This window comes from Telmatherina bonti, assembly GCF_933228915.1.
Source record: "Telmatherina bonti genome assembly, chromosome: 9".
NCBI classification, from domain to species: domain Eukaryota; kingdom Metazoa; phylum Chordata; class Actinopteri; order Atheriniformes; family Telmatherinidae; genus Telmatherina; species Telmatherina bonti.
In genome coordinates this window covers 40,165,417-40,187,551 of record NC_136627.1, presented here as the reverse complement: position 1 = coordinate 40,187,551, position 22,135 = coordinate 40,165,417, and the positions used below count along the sequence as shown (strand labels likewise).

General features: G+C 50.0%; 1 protein-coding gene across 1 annotated transcript; it reads right to left on the bottom strand.

Annotated features, from left to right (window-relative positions):
* On the bottom strand, window positions 1-21,822 carry arrb1 (arrestin, beta 1; the record flags this gene model as incomplete). The annotated part of the gene is made up of 16 exons (XM_079246104.1): window positions 1-112; window positions 1,456-1,504; window positions 6,094-6,164; window positions 6,303-6,326; window positions 6,482-6,565; window positions 6,649-6,786; window positions 7,472-7,544; window positions 7,619-7,703; window positions 13,692-13,827; window positions 14,009-14,076; window positions 14,148-14,207; window positions 18,669-18,865; window positions 19,001-19,045; window positions 19,114-19,174; window positions 21,720-21,750; window positions 21,818-21,822. The coding sequence occupies 16 exons, from the start codon at window positions 21,820-21,822 to the stop codon at window positions 1-3; spliced, it is 1,239 nt and encodes a 412-aa protein (XP_079102230.1).
* Between the last annotated feature and the right edge of the window lie 313 nt (window positions 21,823-22,135).

Sequence of the window (22,135 nt, the reverse complement as noted above, 5' to 3'; positions counted from 1 at the left end):
TTATCTGTCATTAAGTTTAGGAGAGTCCACTGGTTCCTCGTCTTCCTCCTTCTCGTCCTTCGCTCCAATCAGCCGCTGGCGGGCGAAGTCTTCGAAGATGATGTCATCGTCACTGCAAGGCAAAGAAGGTTATCAAGTTTAGTTCAGAGGATTTGTCCTAGTGGTCTCTATCTGTCCCGGGGGTCTCTATCTGTCCCGGTGGTCTCTTTCTGTCCCGGTGGTCTCTATCTGTCCTAGTTGTCTCTATCTGTCCCAGTGGTCTCTATCTGTCCCAGTGGTCTCTATCTGTCCGAGGTGGTCTTTATATGTTCCAGGTGGTCTCTAATTGTCCCAGTGGTGTTGATCTGTTACAGTTGTCTGTTACTGTCCTAATGGATGCTAACAGCATCGCCCTGCTAGCATCCTGATGTTAGCATCGCCCTGTTAGCATCACCCTATTAGCGTCATGATGTTAGCATCGCCCTGTTAGCATCAAGATGTTAGCATTCCCCTGCTAGCATCATGATGCTAGCATCGCAATATTAGCATCATGTTGTGAGCATCGCCCTATTAGCATCATGATGTTAGCATTGCCCTGCTAGCATCATGTTGTTAGCATCGCCCTGTTAGCATCATGATGTTAGCATTGTGTTGTTAAAACATACATTTAGATCTATTAAAATCAGTTTGTTCAGTTTTCCTTCAGACAGAACGTCTGCAGGCTCGGTTGAAGAGGCTTAAATGTTCTATACTGTATACATTTATATTTTTAATTATAATAATGAAAATCCAGGTCAGATCAGTCCGAGTGAGTTCTGATCAGTCTGACAGCAGCTTAACATGACCTGTTACCTGGCCTTCTCTCACCTCTGAAAGGGGAGGAGCAAAGAGGTGAGGAGAGGAAACAGAAGCAGGGACATCATGATGCCTGAGAAGATGCTGCTTTCAATGTCCAATTGAACTCACAGCATCTGTTTAGAAGTTCTTCAGAACAACAAGCATCTGGACTCAGGTTTGAGTTGAAACCTGAACGTCAGCAGAGAGCAGAGGGGAAGCATGTCCCCCCCAGGCGGAATCATGTCTGTGTTCGGTTGTCTGGAGTCGGATGGATTTCAGAAATGAGCAGAGCTCAGCAGAAACCTGAAAATAACCGGAAACACCAGCTGAACTCCATCATAGGAGAAAGTAAAGCTGCTGCCCCGTCCATCTGAAGACCAGTCGCTGCTCATCCAAATCGGACCTACATCCACCTCCTGGTTCCCACTGTGCCAGCTGCAGCTGGACGTGAAGCGAGCAGCAGGAAGTGATTACGGCTGGCTGTTTGTCTGCTCTCTGCGGACGCCAGGAAGCCATTTCCTGCAGCACATTAAGGCTGAAACTCTGGAGACGGCTTCATCACCGTCTGAGAGGAAACCTGAGATGGGGCTGCTGGCCAGAGCGCAGCCAATCAATGAAGAGGAGAGGCGGGATGCTTACTTTGTGTCAAACTGGATGAGGTTTGTGTCAATCGGAGCTTCATCTGGAGCTGAGAGAGACATACAGAGGAGGGTTATACAATGGGAACATCACATCCATTATCACGACAGTCTTCCCCCAAACCCAGAGAGCTGCATTGAACCGTTTAAAGTCTGAACCAAGACAAAAATTGAGAAATTCTTAAAATGGCCCTTCAAAGCTCTAGTAGGTCCTCCTGCTGAGAGACATGTTCCTCTGGGTGAAGTGTTCCTCGTCCTGATAGTAGTCTATACATTCTATAATCATGAACAATCAGAAATATAGTTAGACCCCTCAGTTTACTGTAAATCTGTAAAAACTCTGACCGATCCAAATGTTCCGACCCAAATGGAGTTGTTCATTTCTTAGATTTCGTGAGATTCTTCTCCCAGCTCCCCTCCTCCCCCTCCAGCAGAGCATACCTGATAGCCACACCCTGCATATAAACAGCGTGTTAGGATGAAAATACAAAGTAGTGAAGAAGAAACTCGGAAGGCAAACATGGCTGAGAAAATGCAGGAAGGATTTCCCGACCTGGCTCGGTTCATTTGCCTCCTTCAGCTAAACAGCCGAGAAAGAGAAAATCGTTGGTGGAAAAAGCTGCGAATAAAAAAGCCTCGGATCACGCAAGGAGCAGAACCAGAGGGGGGAGGAGCCAAGACAGGGGGAGGAGACAAGACAGGGGAGGAGCCAGAACAGGAGGAGGAGGAGCCCATATAGAGGGAGGAGCCAAGGCAGAGGAGGGGCCAAGACGAGGGGAGTGGTCAAGACAGGGGTAGGGGCCAAGACAAGGGGAGGAGACAAGACAAGGGAGGATCCAATATAGAGGGAGGAGCCAAGACAGAGGGATGAGCCAGAAAAGGAGTAGGAGCCAATACATATGGATAAGCCAGGGCGGGGGGGAGCCAAAACAGGAGGAGGGCTAAGACAGGGGAGGGGCCAGAGCAGGGGGAGGAGACAAGACAGGGGGAGGAGGCAAGGCAGGGCACCAGCTCCCCAACATTTATCATTTATCAAACATTTATCATTGTTTGACATTGAATAAGTGCGGTAGAAAATGTGTCCACCAGGTGGCAGAAGAGGTTGTGTAACTTAAGTTTTTTTTTTTTTTATTGATTACCTCCACCAAGGTGTTATTTGTTTGTTTATGTTTAAGATAACTCAAAAAGTTATGCACACAATTTAATGGAATTTTTAGGACTTCTTGAAAATGTGAAAAGGAAGAACAGATATAATGTTGGTAGTGATCCGGATCACCGTTTGGACAATATGGGGACAACTGGCCCTTGGTGGAGGTTTTCTGGATCTGAATGTCTACGAAACTTTCAGATATGACAGGTAGGACATTAAAAGATAACAGTTGTTGGGTCCACGCTACTGATAGTGGTTTTCCCAAACTGGTTCAGCTGGTCCTGCTCTGACTGCTGATGGACAACATCCATGTTTATAGATTCACATGTGATACAGATCCATGATCACCTGGGCTGTGTTCTTCTTATTCCTTCCATTTTATTCTTTTTGTTTGTTAAAAGAAAAAAATTAAATATTTTCCGAAATATGTCATTAGATGGATCTTGTTGAGTCCTGCACGTCCAAAATCCAGACTCAGCTTGTCCATAACTATCCTTAAAATGTCCTGTTACATGTTTTTATAAACCATAAACCTGCTGTCCTCTTACGAACCCAGAGTCTGCTTGTTACCTTAACCTGTTAAATACATCCACCCATCCATCATCTATCCATCCACCCATCCATCATCCATCCATCCACCCACCCATCCATCATCCATCCATCCATCCATCCATCATGTATCTATAATATCATCCATCCATCTATCATCCACCCACCCATCCATCATCCATCCATCATGTATCTATAATATCATCCATCCATCATCCACCCACCCATCCATCATCCATCCATCCACCCACCCATCCATCATCCATCCATCCATCCATCCATCATGTATCTATAATATCATCCATCCATCTATCATCCACCCACCCATCCATCATCCATCCATCCACCCATCTGTCCATCATCCATCCATCCATCCACCCATCCGTCCATCATCCATCCATCCACCCACCCATCCATCATCCATCCATCCATCCATCCATCATGTATCTATAATACCATCCATCCATCTATCATCCACCCATCCACCCATCCATCCATCCACCCATCTGTCCATCATCCATCCATCCACCCACCCATCCATCATCCATCCATCCATCCACCCATCTGTCCATCATCCATCCATCCACCCACCCATCCATCATCCATCCATCCATCCACCCATCCGTCCATCATCCATCCATCCACCCACCCATCTATCATCCATCCATCCATCCATCCATCCATTATGTATCTATAATACCATCCATCCATCTATCATCCACCCATCCACCCATCCATCCATCCACCCACCCACCCACCCATCATCCATCCATCCATCCATCCATCCATCATGCATCTATAATACCATCCATCATCCATCTATAATACCATCCATCCATCCATTCATCCATCATCCATCCATCCATTATCCAACCATCCATCCATCATTCATCCACCCACCCACCCACCCATCATCCATCCATCCATCCATCCATCCATCATGCATCTATAATACCATCCATCATCCATCTATAATACCATCCATCCATCCATCATCCATCCATCCATTATCCAACTATCCATCCATCATCCATCTACCCATCATCCATCCATCCATCCACCCATCCATCATTTATCCACCCATCCATCATCCATCATTCCATCCATCATGCATCTATAATACCATCCATCATGCATCTATAATACCATCCGTCATCCATCTATATTTCCATCCGTCATCCATCTATATTTCCATCCTTCCATCCATCCACCCATCCATTCATTATCAATCCATCCATATATTATCCATCAATCCATCCATCCATCCACCCATCCATCATCCATCCATCCATCCATCCATCATGCATCTATAATACCATCCTTCCATTCATCAACTAACCATCCATGCATCCATCCACCCATCCATCATCATCCAACCACCCATCCATTCATTATCCATCCATCCATCTATCCACCCATTCATTATCCATCCATCCATCATTCATCTACAATAACATCCATCCATCCATCCATCATTCATCTACGATACCATCCATCCATTCATCATTCATCTACAATACCATCCACCCATCCATCATCCATCTACAAAACCATCCATCCATCCATCCATCATTCATCCACAACACCATCCACCCATCCATCATCCATCTACAATACCATCCACCCATCCATTCATCAATCCATCCATCCGTCCATCCATCTTTCCATCCATTCATTATCCATCCATTCATTATCCATCCATTCATTATCCATCCATCCATTCATCACCATCCATTCATTATCCATCCATCCATCCACCCATCATCCATCATCCCATCAATCAATCAATCAATCCATCCATCCATCCATCCATCCATCATGCATCCATCCATTATCCATCCATCCATTATCCACCATCCATCCATCCATTATCCATCCATTATTTATCCATCCATTTATTATCCAACCATCCATCCATCATCCATCCATTATCCAACCATCCATCCATTATACCATCCATCCATCCATCCATCCATCCAGCCAGCCATCATTCATCTATAATACCATCCTTCCATCCATCAACCACCCATCCACACATCCATCCACCCATCCATCATCATCCATCCATTATCCATCGATCCATCCACCCATCCATCCATTATCCAAGCATCTATCCATTCATTATCCATCAATCCATCGATCCATCTATCCATCCATTCATTATCCATCCATCCATCTATCCACCCATTCATTATCCATCCATCCATCATTCATCTACAATACCATCCATCCATCCATCCATCATCCATCTACAATACCATCCTCCCATCCATCCATCCATCCATCTTTACATCCATTCATTATCCATCCATTCATTATCCATCCATCCATCCATTCATTATCATCCATCCATTCATTATCCATCCATCCATCCATTCATTATGATCCATCCATTCATTATCCATCCATCCATCCACCCATCATCCATCATCCACCATCCATCATCCCATCAATCAATCAATCAATCCATCCATCCATCCATCCATCCATCATGCATCCATCCATTATCCATCCATCCATTATCCACCCATCCATCCATCCATTATCCATCCATTATTTATCCATCCATTCATTATCCAACCATCCATCCATCATCCATCCTTTATCCAACCATCCATCCATTATACCATCCATCCATCCATCCATCCATCCACCCATCCATCATTCATCTATAATACCATCCACCCATAATACCATCCACCATAATATTCATCCATACATCCATCCATTCATCAACCCATCCATCTTGTTGTAGTTATGAACATATGCAGGTGATGTTTGAATAAATAATGACAAACATCCCTATTTCAGGTAAACCTGGTTTTCCCAGCCAGATTCAGACTGGATCTAGATGAGATCCAGTCTGAATCTGGATCCAGGATACTCCCCACTGCTAAACGTGTCTAAATGCAGCGTGGGATCTTCCTGCCGGTGACTCACCGTCTCGGCAGATGGACTCGTCAAGCGGTTTGGGATGCATCAAGGTGAACGGCAGCTCGACAGAGACGTCGCTGGAAAACAGACGGTTGGGATGAGAGAATTCCACAGCATCCGAGACCGGATCACATCCAGCCTCAGGAGGTTGTGCAGTGAGATGTTCAAGTGGCCTTTGTAAATCCCAGTGGGGGTCTGTGTCGGTGAAAGGTTACCTGGCAGCCAGATCTCCCAGCAGCCTGAAATGGATAAAGGTTGATCAGCCTCAGTTAAGATGATGAAGTCATTAAGCTTGGCTCATCCTGCCAGCGCCGTGTTTAGAGCTTTTATTAATGATGATGCTGAGTTCAGGACATGAGGAAGTGCAGATTTTTCTATTATGGGATGTACTGACCCGCCTCGCGACACCACCAGCTTCACTTTGACCTTGTAGGACACGATGATGCCCAGGATCTCTCTGTTGGCTCCTTCTCTCAGACTACATGGGACAGAACACAGTCAGGCGTGAGCACCCCCGTCTCCAGCAGGCAGTGAATGCATCAGGAGTGCAGCGGGACTCACAGTGTGCTGGAGGCCAGGTTGGTGTCCTCGTGCTTCAGTTTTCCGTCCAGAGCCAGGCCTCGTTTCTCTCGGTTGTTGGCCAGAAATGGCGTGAGGGTGAAGACTTTGCAGAAGGTTGAACTGGGAGCGACGACGTCACTGAGGACAGAAATGAGCCTCCAGTTGCAAATCTGCCCAGTTATCTGAAAGCAGAACTCCCCAACGACCAATCAGAAGCTAAGGCTGACTGACAGGTCTTCAACGTGGGTCACATGACCATGAACCTTCAGATGGCATGTTACCGGGTCAGACGATAAAAACCACAGAAAACCTGCTCCAATAACAGCAATAATTCATCTAGATTTCCTCTGCTGTTTGGTGTGTTGTTCACACTCAGATGTACGTCACTTTGGATAGAAGCATCTGCTAATGACTGGAGTAGAATAGAATAGAATAGAATAGAATAGAATAGAATAGAATAGAATAGAATGAAAAATAATCAGGCTTATAATAACAGAAAACTAATAATAAATAATGGTAATATCAAAGTTAAGAAAATGACAACAAACAAGTAAACAATAAAATGAAATAATATTGTTGTCATTTGGTTTTGCTCTGACTTCAGCTGGATAAAGAACATTAGTTTTGGTCCTTTTCTATGAATCTGCTACTTTCTGGGCCTTGGAACGCCTTGTACGTCTGCATCCTCGTGGACAGGCGGTGCCTCAGCTGGACACAACGTGACACAGCAGCTTCAGACCTGAGTAGCAGGACAGTCCTCCTCAGGGAGGGTGGAACCAGCTTTTCTCCTGGTTGTTTAGTAAAGTGAAAGACTAGAACTCACTCGGACTCCTCGACAGCCACCGGACATTTATACTGCGCCGTGTTGAAGAGACAGATGTCTGCGTACTGTCGCACTGTGGACACACACAGCAGCATTAGAGGACAGAACAACGGACACTCATGGGACAGACGCCTCGCCAACACCCACCTGAGATCTTCATCTTCTTCACTGTCTTGTTGGTGTTGTTGGTGACATGGACATTGACGCTGATTGGTTCCCCATGGTAATAAATCTGGGACAGAGGAGAGGAGAAGACATTATCTTCAGGACAGAGATGGAACATCGAAGATCATAAGATGGTCTCTGGGCCTGAACCCTTCATGATGATTACAGGAAAACTGAGCTGGACTCAAGTGGACTCATGGTGAAATGAAACCGGACCTACAGCTTCACGGAAGGAAACAGAAACCAGGTTTATAAACGTCTTGATGGTCCAGGACCTTCACGTTTATCTGACTGTCCTCTGAATGATGAGTTTGACTGGACCCTAAAGTCCTCTCAGACTTTTAGATTATCCAAAAGTCCTGGACCTGCTGGAGAACCTGAAACCTGCAGAGAAGATGGATGGATAGATGGATGGATGGATGGTTGGATAATGGATGGATGAATGGATTGATGGATGGATAGATGGATAGATGGATGGATAATGGATGAATGGGTGGATGAAAGATGGATGGATGGACAGTTGGATAATGGATGGATTCACGGCAATGCCATCTCAAGACACTTTACAGACAGAGAAGAAAGCATAATGAAGGCCAATTCATAACAGCCTATATAAGGAAACCAACAGATTGAGTTGGAGGTCCAACTCATCCCTAGCTATAGGACTTATCAAAAAGATAAGTCTTCAGCCTAGTCTTAAAGGTGGGGAGGGTGTCTGCTTCCCTAACACTAACTGGGAGCTTATTCCATAAGAGAGGGGCCTGATAACCAAAGGCTCTGCCTCCTGCTCGGCTCTTTGAGACTCTAGGAACCACAAGTAAGCCTGCAGTCTGCGAACGAAGTACTCTACTTGGTATATAAGGACCTATGAGGTCTTTGATATATAGTGGTGCCTGGTTGTGGAGGGCTTTATATGTAAGGAGAAGGATTTTAAATTCTATTCTAGATTCAACAGGCAGCCAATGAAGAGAGGCTAAAACTGGAGAAATATGATCTCTCATGCTGGTTCTGGTCAGGACTCTGGCTGCAGAATTCTGGATCAGCTGAAGGCTTTTCAGGGCATATTTAGGACAGACCAGTAATAGAGAGTTACAGTAATCTAGTCTCGAAGTAACAAAAGCGTGAACCCGTTTTTCTGCATCACTCTGAGACAGAATGTCCCTAATTTTGGCTATATTACGTAAATGAAAGAAGGCTGTTTTAGTAACCTGCTTAACATGTGGGCCAAAGGACAGGTCAGAGTCAAATATTACTCCAAGGTTTCTCACTGTAGCACTGGAAGCTAAAGTAATGCCATCCAGGTTCATTACAAAACTGGAAAATTTAGCTCTGAGTTTTTCAGATCCAAAGAGAATTACTTCAGTCTTATCTGAGTTTAAGAGGAGAAAATTTCTAGACATCCAAGTCTTTATGTCTATGAGACAATTTTGTAGCCTATTGGGCTGATTTGTTTCATCTGGTTTAAAGGATAAGTATATCTGAGTATCATCTGCATAACAATGAAAGTTTATTCCATGCTGTCTAATAATTTTGCCTAAAGGGAGCATATATAGCGTGAAGAGTACTGGTCCAAGTACAGAACCTTGAGGAACTCCATGACTTACTGTAGTTTGGGAGGAGGACTTGTCATTTACATGAACAAACTGAAGTCTATCAGATAAATATGATTTAAACCAGCTTAACGCTGTACCTGTAATTCCAATCACCTGTTCTAGTCTCTGTAACAGAATGTTATGATCGACTGTATCAAATGCAGCACTAAGATCAAGCAAGATAAGTACGGACACAAGTCCTTTGTCTGAGGCCATAAGAAGGTCATTAGTAACTTTCACCAATGCTGTCTCAGTGCTATGATGAGCTCTAAATCCTGACTGAAACTCCTCGCATAAATTATTTCTGCTCAGGTGGGCATGTGCTGAGCTGAAACTATTCTCTCCAGAATTTTGGACATAAACGGGAGGTTAGATATAGGTCTATAATTTGCTATCACCTCTGGATCCAGAGATTGCTTTTTAAGTAAAGGCTTGATTACAGCAGTTTTAAATGATTGTGGTACATATCCTGTCACTAAAGACATATTGATAAGATTTAGTAGTGATGTATTAATTAAAGGGAAAATGTCCTTAAAGAGGCTCGTTGGGAGAGGGTCTAAGATACAGGTGGATGGTTTAGATGAAGCTATTATTTTAGTTAATTCAGAGGGTTGGACAGGACAGAAACTATTTAGACACAAGTCAGATCCTGGTTCTAAGGATGCTTCGGAGACCACAACAGGCTCAACATTATAGGTAGAAGGAAGAGTATTGTGGATTTGATCTCTAATAGTGTCAATTTTAGTCCTGAAAAAATACATGAAATCATCACAGCTAAGTGAGAAAGGAATACATGGCTCCACAGCGCTCCGACTCCTAGTAAGCCTGGCTACAGTGCTGAAAAGAAACCGGGGGTTGTTTTTGTTTTCCTCTATCAATGATGAATAATAAGCTGTTCTTGCCGTACGTAAGGCTTTTTTTGTATACAATTAAACTTTCTTTCCAGGTTAAGTGAGACTCCTCTAGTCCTGATGAACGCCATCTGTTTTCCAAACGCCTTGATGCCTGTTTTAGAGCTCGAAGCTGGGAATTAAACCAGGGAGCCTTCATAATCTTACCTAATTTCTTCTTCTTTAGGGGAGCAACATTATCCAAGGTTGTACGCATTGAAGCTGTTATAGTATCAGCATGTTGATCAATCTGAGCAGGAGTAAGGCTTAAAGGGGGACTCTCAGTCATGCTAACACATGGTAGAGGGGAAAAAATTGATTCAGTTAATTGTTTAAATTTTGTAATATTATTGTCTGATAAACATCTACTATAGTAGAATTTATTTTTGGTCAGTGAGTAATCAAATAAAGTGAATTCAAAGGTTAATAAGAAGTGATCGGACAAGACAGGGTTTTGAGGAAATACTTGGAGCTTATCAGTCTCAATACCAGATGTTAGAACCAGATCAAGAGTATGACCATGAGAGTGAGTGGCTCCATGGACATTTTGTGAAAACCCAATTGAGTTTAGAATAGAGCTAAAGGAAATGTTTAAACTATCATTTTCATGGTCAACATGAATATTAAAATCACCTAGTACAATGACCTTATCAGTAGTCAGCACTAACTCAGACAAGAGATCAGAGAATTCGGTCAGAAACTCGGAGTAAGGTCCAGGTGGGCGATACACTAATGCTAAAAGCAGCGGTTTCTCTGAATTCCATTTTGGATGAGATAAATTTAATGTCAGGAATTCAAAGGATTTATAGTTAGTTTTGAGCTTAGGATTAATTAATAATTCTGACTGAAAAATAGCTGCAACACCTCCTCCTCTGCCTGTAGTTCTAGGAATGTGAAAGTTTAAATAGTTAGCTGGCGTAGCTTCATTAATACTAACATAATCCTCTTGCTGTAACCAGGTTTCCGTAAGACAGAATAAATCAATGTGGTGATCACCTATCAAGTCATTGACTAATAAAGACTTATTTGGGAGGGATCTAATATTCAGTAGGCCACACTTTATGGTCTTATTTTCAGATTTTATTAGATCCATTGTTTTTATTTTTATGAGGTTTTCACGACTAACCCCAGAAGTGTTTTTGTGTTGTTTAATTCTTACTGCTGGGAAGTTGTATAAGGTCGGAATGGGGTTTTGGGTGGGCGGCGGCAGGTGGGAAGCTGCAGAAAAGTGTGTAGGACTACAATTCTGCCTCCTGGTCCCAACCCTGAGTTGTCAATTTAGCTGACTAATGAAAGAGTCCATATTGCTAGATAAGAGAGCGGCTCCATCCAACGTGGGATGGATGCCATCTCTCCTAATAAGACCAGGCTTTCCCCAAAAAGCGCTCCAATTATCTATAAAACCCACGTTGTTATCGGGACACCACCTAGACAACCAGCGGTTGAAGGATGACATGCGGCTAAACATGTCATCGCTGATTAAATTTGGCAAGGGACCAGAGAAAACTACAGAGTCTGACATGCTCTTGGCAAAGTTACACACCGAAGCAACATTAATTTTAGTGACCTCCGATTGGCGTAACCGGGTGTCGTTACCGCCGACGTGAATTACAATCTTACGGTATTTACGTTTAGCCTTAGCCAGCAGTTTCAAATATGATTCGACGTGGCCCGCTCTGGCCCCAGGAATGCATTTGACTATGGTCCCCAGTGTCTCTAGAGCCACGTTTCTGACTATGGAACTACCTATAATCAGGGTTTCTGCCTCAGCGGGTGTGTCGCTGAGCGGGGAAAATCTGTTAGAAACGTGAACAGGTCGGTGGTGGCCAGTGGGTTTTGGTTTGGGGCTACGCTTCCGCCTGACCGTCGTCCAGCCCGCCTCGGCTCCCGGCTGCGCGGGAACTGCTGAGGGACCGCTAGGTGGGCTAGCTGCCCTGGCTGGTAGCTGGCTAATGGGGGCTTGCTGACTAACTGCTTCCCTAACTGAGTGCGGAGCTGGGCTTCTAACTCACAGAGCCTCGCCTCCAAAGCTGCCAAGCTGCTACACTTAATACACCTACCGTTATCACTAAAGGAGGCGGAGGAGTAGCTAAACATCAGACACACCGAGCAAGAGAAGGCAGGGGACCGGGGTGTGGGAAGAGAGCTAGCAGCCATGCTAAAACCGAGTGCTTGAGCTGTTTAAGTCAGTAAACAGAAAGCCAAAGATCCCGAAAATATATGCAATATAAAAAACAGTGGTTTGGGAAGATATTGTGCGCTAAAGTGAGTGGTTGGTTAACAATAGATAGAAGTTAGAAAGAAGTTAAGGGAGCCAACGGCTCGTAGTAATCCACAGAGTCACACGCTAGGGAAACAGGAAATGACACGTTACTGCAACGTCAGCACGTCAAAAAACCATGGATGGATAATAGATGGGTGGATGGTTAAACAATGGATGGGTGGTTGGATAATAGATGGATGGATGGTTGCATAATGGATGGATGGGTGGATGGATAAAGGATGGATGGATGGTTGGTTAAATAATGTGTGGATGGATGGATAATAGATGGGTGGTTGGATAATGGATAGATGGATGGTTGGATAATGGATGGATGGGAGGATGGATAATGGATGGATGGTTGGATAATGGATGGGTGGATGGATGGATGGATGGATGGTTGGATAATGGATGGGTGGATGGATAATGGATGGATGATAGATAATGGATGGATGGATAATAGATGGATGGGTGGTTGGTCAATAGATGGATGGGTGGATAATGAATGGGTGGATGGATGGATGGATGGATGGATGGATGGATGGATGGTCAATGGATGGATGGGTGGATAATGAATGGTTGGATGGATGGATGGCTGGTTGAATAATGGATGGATGGTTGGATAATAGATGGATGGATGGTTGGATAATGGATGGATGGATGGACAATGGATGGATGGATGGTTGGATAATAGATGAATGGCTGGGTGGTTGGATAATGGATGAATGGGTTGATAGATAAGGGATGGATGAAGGATGGATTGATGGACAGATAATGGATGGATGGATGGATAATGGATGGATGGTTAGATAATGGGTGGATGGATGATGAATGGATGGATAATGGATGGGTGGATGGATGATGGATGGGTGGGTGGATGAATAATGCATGGGTCGTTGGATGATGGATGGGTGGATGGATGATGGATGGGTGGGTGGATGAATAATGCATGGGTCGTTGGATGATGGATGGGTGGATGGGTCGATGGATAGATGGATGGATGGATAATGGATGGATGGATGGGTGGACGGATACATCTAACTGGGATTGTTTTAATTGGAAACCAGTGATCGGTTTGTATTGATCGTGTCTGGAGATGACTTATTGTCTCCATGACTCAGCTTCTGTACCTGGTCTGAGTCTGGGAGCCCGCCCCTGGGTAGCCTCCTCCAGTAACAACCGTAGGGACGGAGACAGGGGTGCTGACGGAGAAGCTGATTGGCTACGGTAACGTAAAACTAGTCTTAAGGTGAAACTTCCAGAAGGAGCTCAGCTCTGTAGACCCGTGACCTGGATCAGGACGCAGGTGTTACCTCCTTGTCCAGAGAGGCCTCCAGATGCAGGGGTTTGTCCGACATCAGGAACTGTCTGGTGGTCTCTGCGGTCGGCTGAGGACCAGGTTTCTCTGGAGCATACTGCACCTTCCTGATCACCAGACGCACCGAGTTCCTGCAACGACAGGACTGTAATCCAGCAGGGTGACTCTGCAGCAGGACTACAGGAAAGCCGGATCTGTCCCAGATTCCCTGCCGCACTGCTCCGTAAGAGCAGGAAGCTGCTGATGCTCCACCCATTCCTCTTTCATCCATAATTCATCTCCTTATTCTGCAAGGGGGGGGGCAGCTTTTACCTTTTGTGGATCTTTTCTTCCACGTTTTCAGCGCAGAAAGCTTTCACCTCGAAGTCGACTCCACAGGCCTGAAGACAGAACGGCATCTTGGGGATTTGTGACAGAAAGCAGAGGGGAGGATCCCCAAGAGATGCCTTACCTTCCCGGTGTCCTCTGGTCCCGGCTGCAGGGTGACGGAGCACGGCAGGTTCAGAGGAATCTGGGAACACATGAATGAAAAATTCAAACGTGTGAAGGATTTTTGGCTCTTAGACCTTCCTGCCCTCTCTGAGACGGATCAGACAGAGACGGACTGATGGAAATCATTGATAAGCAGTTGAGGCAAAAGTTGAACCTCATCTGGACAATATTTCATCCGGTTTCCTGGAACTCAGTTTGGCTTGACTGGAGTTTCATCAGCTTCCAGTTCAGCAGCTGCCTCCACGTGGATCTGGGCTCCTGAATGTGGAGCAGTGGAGAGAAGCTCACGCTGTAGAGCAGCGACTGGCAACGTTCTCCCAACCACTCGGCCTCTACTGGCCATCCGTACGCGGAGTAAGATCTGGAAGTAAAGCATCTGGTGGCTGGAATGCCTGGAGGAGCTCCAGGACCAGACGATGGTTCACCCACTCACGCTCGCAACGAGACCCGAGTCCAGAGAAGCTTGGATGTCCAAGCAGATGTCTACAGAACCTTCTTCAGCAAGACGATGGCAGAGTTGCAGAAGAAGTTTTCATGGCTTCCCGTGAAGAAAGACCAGCCAGGAGCCTGGATTCGTGTAAACTGCCACCAGTCGTGCAGCTCTTTTCGTTTCTGCTTGGACGTCCCATGACTCCAAAGACATGGACTATTGTCCGTCTGAGGAAATGAAGGGAAAAGTCTGTTTTTATCTTCTCAGTGTTTAGAATGAAAAAGACTAACAGGCCTAATTTCTTCCAGGTGTGTTAAGGTAGACCATGCAGGACGGGGTCCTGCCGACCTGCACCGGTAAACGCCGATCCAGCTAACGATTAGCTTGTTGGTACACTGATTACAGGATTAATCTTCCTAACGAGGACCGGAATAAGTAAACTACAGAGAGAAACGATGACGGGAAGCAGCGGGAATCGGTCAACCGGGACGCTGAGGAGAATTTCACCACTAAAACGGAAAAATAACGACTGTTGTTGTTGTTGTTGGGAAGAATCCAGAACAATCCAGACAAAATGAGCATGCTGTCTCCCCTGTCCCTTCTGTCTCCCCTGTCCCCCCGCTGCCCCCCCTGTCCCTGCTGTCCCCCCTGTCCCTTCTGTCTCCCCTGTCCCTTCTGTCCCTGCTGTCCCCCCTGTCCCTTCTGTCCCTGCTGTCCCCCCTGTCCCTTCTGTCCCTTCTGTCTCCCCTGTCCCTTCTGTCCCTGCTGTCTCCCCTGTCCCTTCTGTCCCTGCTGTCTCCCCTGTCCCCCGCTGCCCCCCCCCCTGTCCCTGCTGTCCCCCCTGTCCCCCGCTGCCCCCCCCCCCTGCTGTCCCCCCTGTCCCTGCTGTCCCCCGCAGCCCCCCCCCCGTCCCTGCTGTCTCCCCTGTCCCTGCTGTCTCCCCTGTCCCCCGCTGCCCCCCCTGTCCCTGCTGTCCCCCCTGTCCCTGCTGTCTCCCCTGTCCCCCGCTGCCCCCCCCCGTCCCTGCTGTCTCCCCTGTCCCCCCTGTCCCTGCTGTCTCCCTGTCCCCCGCTGTCCCCCCTGTCCCTGCTGTCCCCCCTGTCCCTGCTGTCTCCCTGTCCCCCGCTGCCCCCCCGTCCCTGCTGTCTCCCCTGTCCCCCCTGTCCCCCGCTGCCCCCCCTGTCCCTGCTGTCTCCCTGTCCCCCGCTGCCCCCCTGTCCCTGCTGTCCCCCCTGTCCCTGCTGTCTCCCTGTCCCCCGCTGCCCCCCCTGTCCCCCCTGTCCCCCGCTGCCCCCCCCCTGTCCCTGCTGCCCCCCCTGTCCCTGCTGTCCCTGCTGTCCCCCCTGTCCCCCGCTGCCCCCCCCCTGTCCCTGCTGTCTCCCCTGTCCCCCGTCCCCCGCTGCCCCCCCGTCCCTGCTGTCCCCCGCTGCCCCCCCTGTCCCTGCTGTCTCCCCTGTCCCCCGCTGCCCCCCCCTGTCCCTGCTGTCCCCCCTGTCCCTTCTGTCCCTGCTGTCCCCCCTGTCCCTTCTGTCCCTGCTGTCTCCCCCTGTCCCCGCTGCCCCCCCTGTCCCCCCTGCCCCCCCTGTCCCTGCTGTCCCCCCCTGTCCCTGCTGTCTCCCCTGTCCCTGCTGTCTCCCCTGTCCCTGCTGTCCCCCCCTGTCCCTGCTGTCTCCCCTGTCCCTGCTGTCTCCCCTGTCCCCCCTGTCCCCCGCTGCCCCCCCTGTCCCCCCTGCCCCCCCTGTCCCTGCTGTCTCCCCTGTCCCTGCTGTCTCCCCTGTCCCTGCTGTCTCCCCTGTCCCCCGCTGCCCCCCCCCCCTGTCCCTGCTGTCCCCCCTGTCCCTGCTGTCCCCCCTGTCCCTGCTGTCTCCCCTGTCCCTGCTGTCCCCCCTGCCCCCCCCTGTCCCTGCTGTCCCCCCCTCCCCCTGCTGTCTCCCCTGTCCCTGCTGTCCCCCCTGCCCCCCCTGTCCCTGCTGTCCCCCGCTGCCCCTCCCCCCTGTCCCTGCTTTCCCCCCTGTCCCTGCTGTCCCCCCTGTCCCTGCTGTCCCCCCTGTCCCTGCTTTCTCCCCTGTCCCTGCTGTCCCCCCTGCCCCCCCCCTGTCCCTGCTGTCTCCCCTGTCCCTGCTGTCTCCCCTGTCCCTTCTGTCCCTTCTGTCCCCCCTGTCCCTGCTGTCCCCCGCTGCCCCCCCTGTCCCTGCTGTCCCCCCTGTCCCTTCTGTCCCCGCTGCCCCCCGCTGCCCCCCCTGTCCCCCGCTGCCCCCCCCCCGTCCCTGCTCTCTCCCCTGTCCCTTCTGTCCCTGCTGCCCCCCCCTGTCCCTGCTGTCCCCCTGTCCCTTCTGTCCCTTCTGTCCCCCCTGTCCCTGCTGTCCCCCGCTGCCCCCCCTGTCCCTGCTGTCCCCCCTGTCCCTTCTGTCCCTGCTGCCCCCCCCTGTCCCTGCTGTCCCCCCTGTCCCTTCTGTCCCTGCTGCCCCCCCCTGTCCCTGCTGCCCCCCCCTGTCCCTGCTGTCCCCCCTGTCCCTGCTGTCTCCCCTGTCCCCCCTGTCCTCCGCTGCCCCCCCTGTCCCTGCTGTCCCCCCTGTCCCTGCTGTCTCCCCTGTCCCCCCTGTCCTCCGCTGCCCCCCCTGTCCCTGCTGTCCCCCCTGTCCCTGCTGTCTCCCCTGTCCCCCCTGTCCTCCGCTGCCCCCCCTGTCCCTGCTGTCCCCCCTGTCCCCCGCTGCCCCCCCCCCCCGTCCCTGCTTTCCCCCCTGTCCCTGCTGTCCCCCCTGTCCCTTCTGTCCCTGCTTTCCCCCCTGTCCCTGCTGTCCCCCGCTGCCCCCCCCCTGTCCCTGCTGTCTCCCCTGTCCCCCGCTGCCCCCCCTGTCCCCCCTGTCCCCCCCTGCCCCCCCTGTCTCCCCTGTCCCCCGCTGCCCCCCCTGTCCCCCCTGTCCCCCGCTGCCCCCCCTGTCCCTGCTGTCTCCCCTGTCCCCCGCTGCCCCCCCTGTCTCCCCTGTCCCCCCCTGTCCCCGCTGTCTCCCCTGTCCCCCCTGTCCCTGCTGTCTCCCCTGTCCCCCGCTGCCCCCCCTGTCCCCCCCTGCCCCCCCTGTCTCCCCTGTCCCCCGCTGCCCCCCCTGTCCCCCGCTGCCCCCCCTGTCCCTGCTGTCTCCCCTGTCCCCCGCTGCCCCCCCTGTCTCCCCTGTCCCCCCCTGTCCCTGCTGTCTCCCCTGTCCCCCCTGTCCTCCGCTGCCCCCCCTGTCCCTGCTGTCCCCCCTGTCCCCCGCTGCCCCCCCCCCCCGTCCCTGCTTTCCCCCCTGTCCCTGCTGTCCCCCCTGTCCCTTCTGTCCCTGCTTTCCCCCCTGTCCCTGCTGTCCCCCGCTGCCCCCCCCCTGTCCCTGCTGTCTCCCCTGTCCCCCGCTGCCCCCCCTGTCCCCCCTGTCCCCCCCTGCCCCCCCTGTCTCCCCTGTCCCCCGCTGCCCCCCCTGTCCCCCCTGTCCCCCGCTGCCCCCCCTGTCCCTGCTGTCTCCCCTGTCCCCCGCTGCCCCCCCTGTCTCCCCTGTCCCCCCCTGTCCCCGCTGTCTCCCCTGTCCCCCCTGTCCCTGCTGTCTCCCCTGTCCCCCGCTGCCCCCCCCTGTCCCCCCCTGCCCCCCCTGTCTCCCCTGTCCCCCGCTGCCCCCCCTGTCCCCCGCTGCCCCCCCTGTCCCTGCTGTCTCCCCTGTCCCCCGCTGCCCCCCCCTGTCTCCCCTGTCCCCCCCTGTCCCCGCTGTCTCCCCTGTCCCCCCCTGTCCCTGCTGTCTCCCCTGTCCCCCGCTGCCCCCCCTGTCTCCCCTGTCCCTTCTGTCCCTGCTGTCTCCCCTGTCCCCCGCTGCCCCCCCTGTCCCTGCTGTCCCCCCTGTCCCTGCTGTCCCCCCTGTCCCTTCTGCCCCCCCTGTCCCTGCTGTCCACAGGGAACCAGTCCAACACTACGGTGTTTCAGTCCTAACTTGGGTTCCAGCTCGTTTCTTTTCTACACCTGATGATCCAGAAATGAATCCCGGCTGCGTGTGGACAGCCCAGAGAAGACGGTTCTGGTCCCGGTACCTGGAACATGAACGGATAAGCGTGTTCTCCCAGCTTTTTAATCAGTCGTTCCTGAAGGCGAGTCAGACTCTTCTTCTCTTCCGGCAGCGGAGGAAACGTCTGGATGTTCGCCACAAACAGGTCCTTCCGAAACGTCAACCCCAGCACGTCCAGGTCCTCGCGTCCGTAGCGGAAGGCGCAGGTCAGCGTCACGAACACTGACAAGGAAAAGCAGAACGTCGCAGCGGGTTAGACGACCCGAGAGTCCAGAACCGAACTCTCGGTACATCATCGGAACCACAAGCTCCAGGACACTTCCGTCCACGGGAACGCCGCCGCCGCCGTCGCCTCACCTTTCCTTTCCTTCAGGTAATCCGGGTCAACGAGAACAACTCCGTCTGCAACAGACCACAAACAGTCAGCCAGGTGAGGACAGGTGTCTTCTTTCTGCCTGAACAGAACTCACCGACAGGTTCCACCAGGTCCACGTGGTCCACGAAGTCCCTCTTCCCCAGGTAGACGGTGAGCTGCAGGACACAGCAGGCAGGCGGTCAGTCCAGCAGTCCACCAGTCAGTCCATCAGTCCAGCAGTCCACCAGTCAGTCCATCAGTCCACCAGTCCACCAGTCAGTCCATCAGTCCAGCAGTCCACCAGTCAGTCCACAAGTCCATCAGTAGGTCCACCAGTCCACCAGTCAGTCCACAAGTCCATCAGTCCATCAGTCAGTCCATCAGTCCACCAGTCAGTCCATCAGTCAGTCCACCAGTCAGTCCATCAGTCAGTCCATCAGTCCATCAGTCAGTCCATCAGTCCACCAGTCAGTCCAACAGTCCACCAGTCAGTCCATCAGTCAGTCCACCAGTCAGTCCATCAGTCAGTCCATCAGTCCATCAGTCAGTCCATCAGTCCACCAGTCAGTCCATCAGTCAGTCCACCAGTCAGTCCATCAGTCAGTCCATCAGTCCATCAGTCAGTCCATCAGTCCAACAGTCCATCAGTCAGTCCATCAGTCAGTCCATCAGTCCACCAGTCAGTCCATCAGTCAACCAGTCAGTCCATCAGTCAGTCCATCAGTCCACCAGTCAGTCCATCAGTCAGTCCATCAGTCCATCAGTCAGTCCATCAGTCCACCAGTCAGTCCAACAGTCCATCAGTCAGTCCATCAGTCAACCAGTCAGTCCATCAGTCCACCAGTCAGTCCATCAGTCCATCAGTCAGTCCATCAGTCCACCAGTCAGTCCAACAGTCCATCAGTCAGTCCATCAGTCAGTCCATCAGTCCACCAGTCAGTCCATCAGTCAACCAGTCAGTCCATCAGTCCAGCAGTCCACCAGTCAGTCCATCAGTCAGTCCATCAGTCCACCAGTCAGTCCACAAGTCCATCAGTAGGTCCACCAGTCCACCAGTCAGTCCACAAGTCCATCAGTCCATCAGTCCACCAGTCAGTCCATCAGTCCACCAGTCAGTCCAACAGTCCATCAGTCAGTCCATCAGTCAGTCCATCAGTCCACCAGTCAGTCCATCAGTCAACCAGTCAGTCCAACAGTCCATCAGTCCACCAGTCAGTCCATCAGTCAGTCCATCAGTCCATCAGTCAGTCCATCAGTCCACCAGTCAGTCCACAAGTCCATCAGTAGGTCCACCAGTCCACCAGTCAGTCCACAAGTCCATCAGTCCATCAGTCAGTCCGTCAGTCCATCAGTCAGTCCATCAGTCCACCAGTCAGTCCAACAGTCCATCAGTCAACTAGTCAGTCCAACAATCCATTAGTCCACCAGTCAGTCCATCAGTCCACCAGTCAGTCCAACAGTCCATCAGTCAACTAGTCAGTCCAACAATCCATTAGTCCACCAGTCAGTCCATCAGTCCAACAGTCCATCGGTCCATCAGTCCACCAGTCAGTCCATCAGTCAGTCCAACAGTCAGTCCATCAGTCAGTCCAACAGTCCATCGGTCCATCAGTCCACCAGTCAGTCCATCAGTCAGTCCAACAGTCCATCAGTCAACCAGTCAGTCCATCAGTCCAACAGTCCATCGGTCCATCAGTCCACCAGTCAGTCCATCAGTCAGTCCAACAGTCAGTCCATCAGTCCAACAGTCCATCGGTCCATCAGTCCACCAGTCAGTCCATCAGTCAGTCCAACAGTCCATCAGTCAACCAGTCAGTCCATCAGTCCAACAATCCATCGGTCCATTAGTCCACTAGTCCAGAGTAATCCTGACTGGTAAAGTAATCCTGACCGTAGAGTAATCTTGACTGGTAGAGTAATCCTGACTGCACAGTAATCCTGACTCATAAAGTAATCCTGATTAGTAAAGTAATCCTAGAAGTGATAAAGTAATCCTAGAAAAGGTAAAGTAATCCTACAAGACAAAGTTATCCTAGATGTGGTAAAGTAATCCTAGAAGATGTATAGTAATCCTAGAATTGGTAAAGTAATCCTAGAAGAGGTAAAGTAATCCTAGATGTGGTAAAGTAATCCTAGAAGAGGTAAAGTAATCCTACAAGACAAAGTTATCCTAGATGTGGTAAAGTAATCCTAGAAGATGTATAGTAATCCTAGAATTGGTAAAGTAATCCTAGAAGAGGTAAAGTAATCCTAGATGTGGTAAAGTAATCCTAGAAGAGGTAAAGTAATCCTAGAAGAGGTAAAGTAATCCTACAAGACAAAGTTATCCTAGATGTGGTAAAGTAATCCTAGAAGATGTATAGTAATCCTAGAATTGGTAAAGTAATCCTAGAAGAGGTAAAGTAATCCTAGATGTGGTAAAGTAATCCTAGATGTGGTAAAGTAATCCTAGAAGAGGTAAAGTAATCCTAGAAGAGGTAAAGTAATCCTACAAGACAAAGTTATCCTAGATGTGGTAAAGTAATCCTAGAAGATGTATAGTAATCCTAGAATTGGTAAAGTAATCCTAGAAGAGGTAAAGTAATCCTAGATGTGGTAAAGTAATCCTAGAAGAGGTAAAGTAATCCTAGAAGATGTAAAGTAATCCTACATGAGGTAATGTAATCCTAGAAGAGGTAAAATAACCCCAGGAAGGAGGGAAGACCACGTGCAGGACCTCACCTTTCCGTTTGGACTTGCTTTCTTAAACACCCTGAAATCAGACAGAAAAACAGATCAGGACACTTTGATCTATTCAGTCTAAAAAAAAACTTGCAGACCACATTGGACCAAAAGACAAGAACCGAGCCGCAGAACAGGCTTAACTGGGCCAAAGAGTCACATCAACATGAAGACCTCAAACCATCAGCAGAATCCTTCCATTAGTCTTCATCCTCGCCATCCTGGCCTCTGTTGCCATTAATTAGCTTTTAGCCTCCATTAGCTCTCAACTTCCCTTCAATCAGCAGCATCAGTTACAGGAAACTGCCGGGTCTCCAGGGAGCAACCAGATCACCTGCTCTCGTCAGCTCAGGGATTGGTCCAATCAGAATCACAATCAGCTGCTGTCCAAACAGCACGGGTTCTGACCTGAGTTA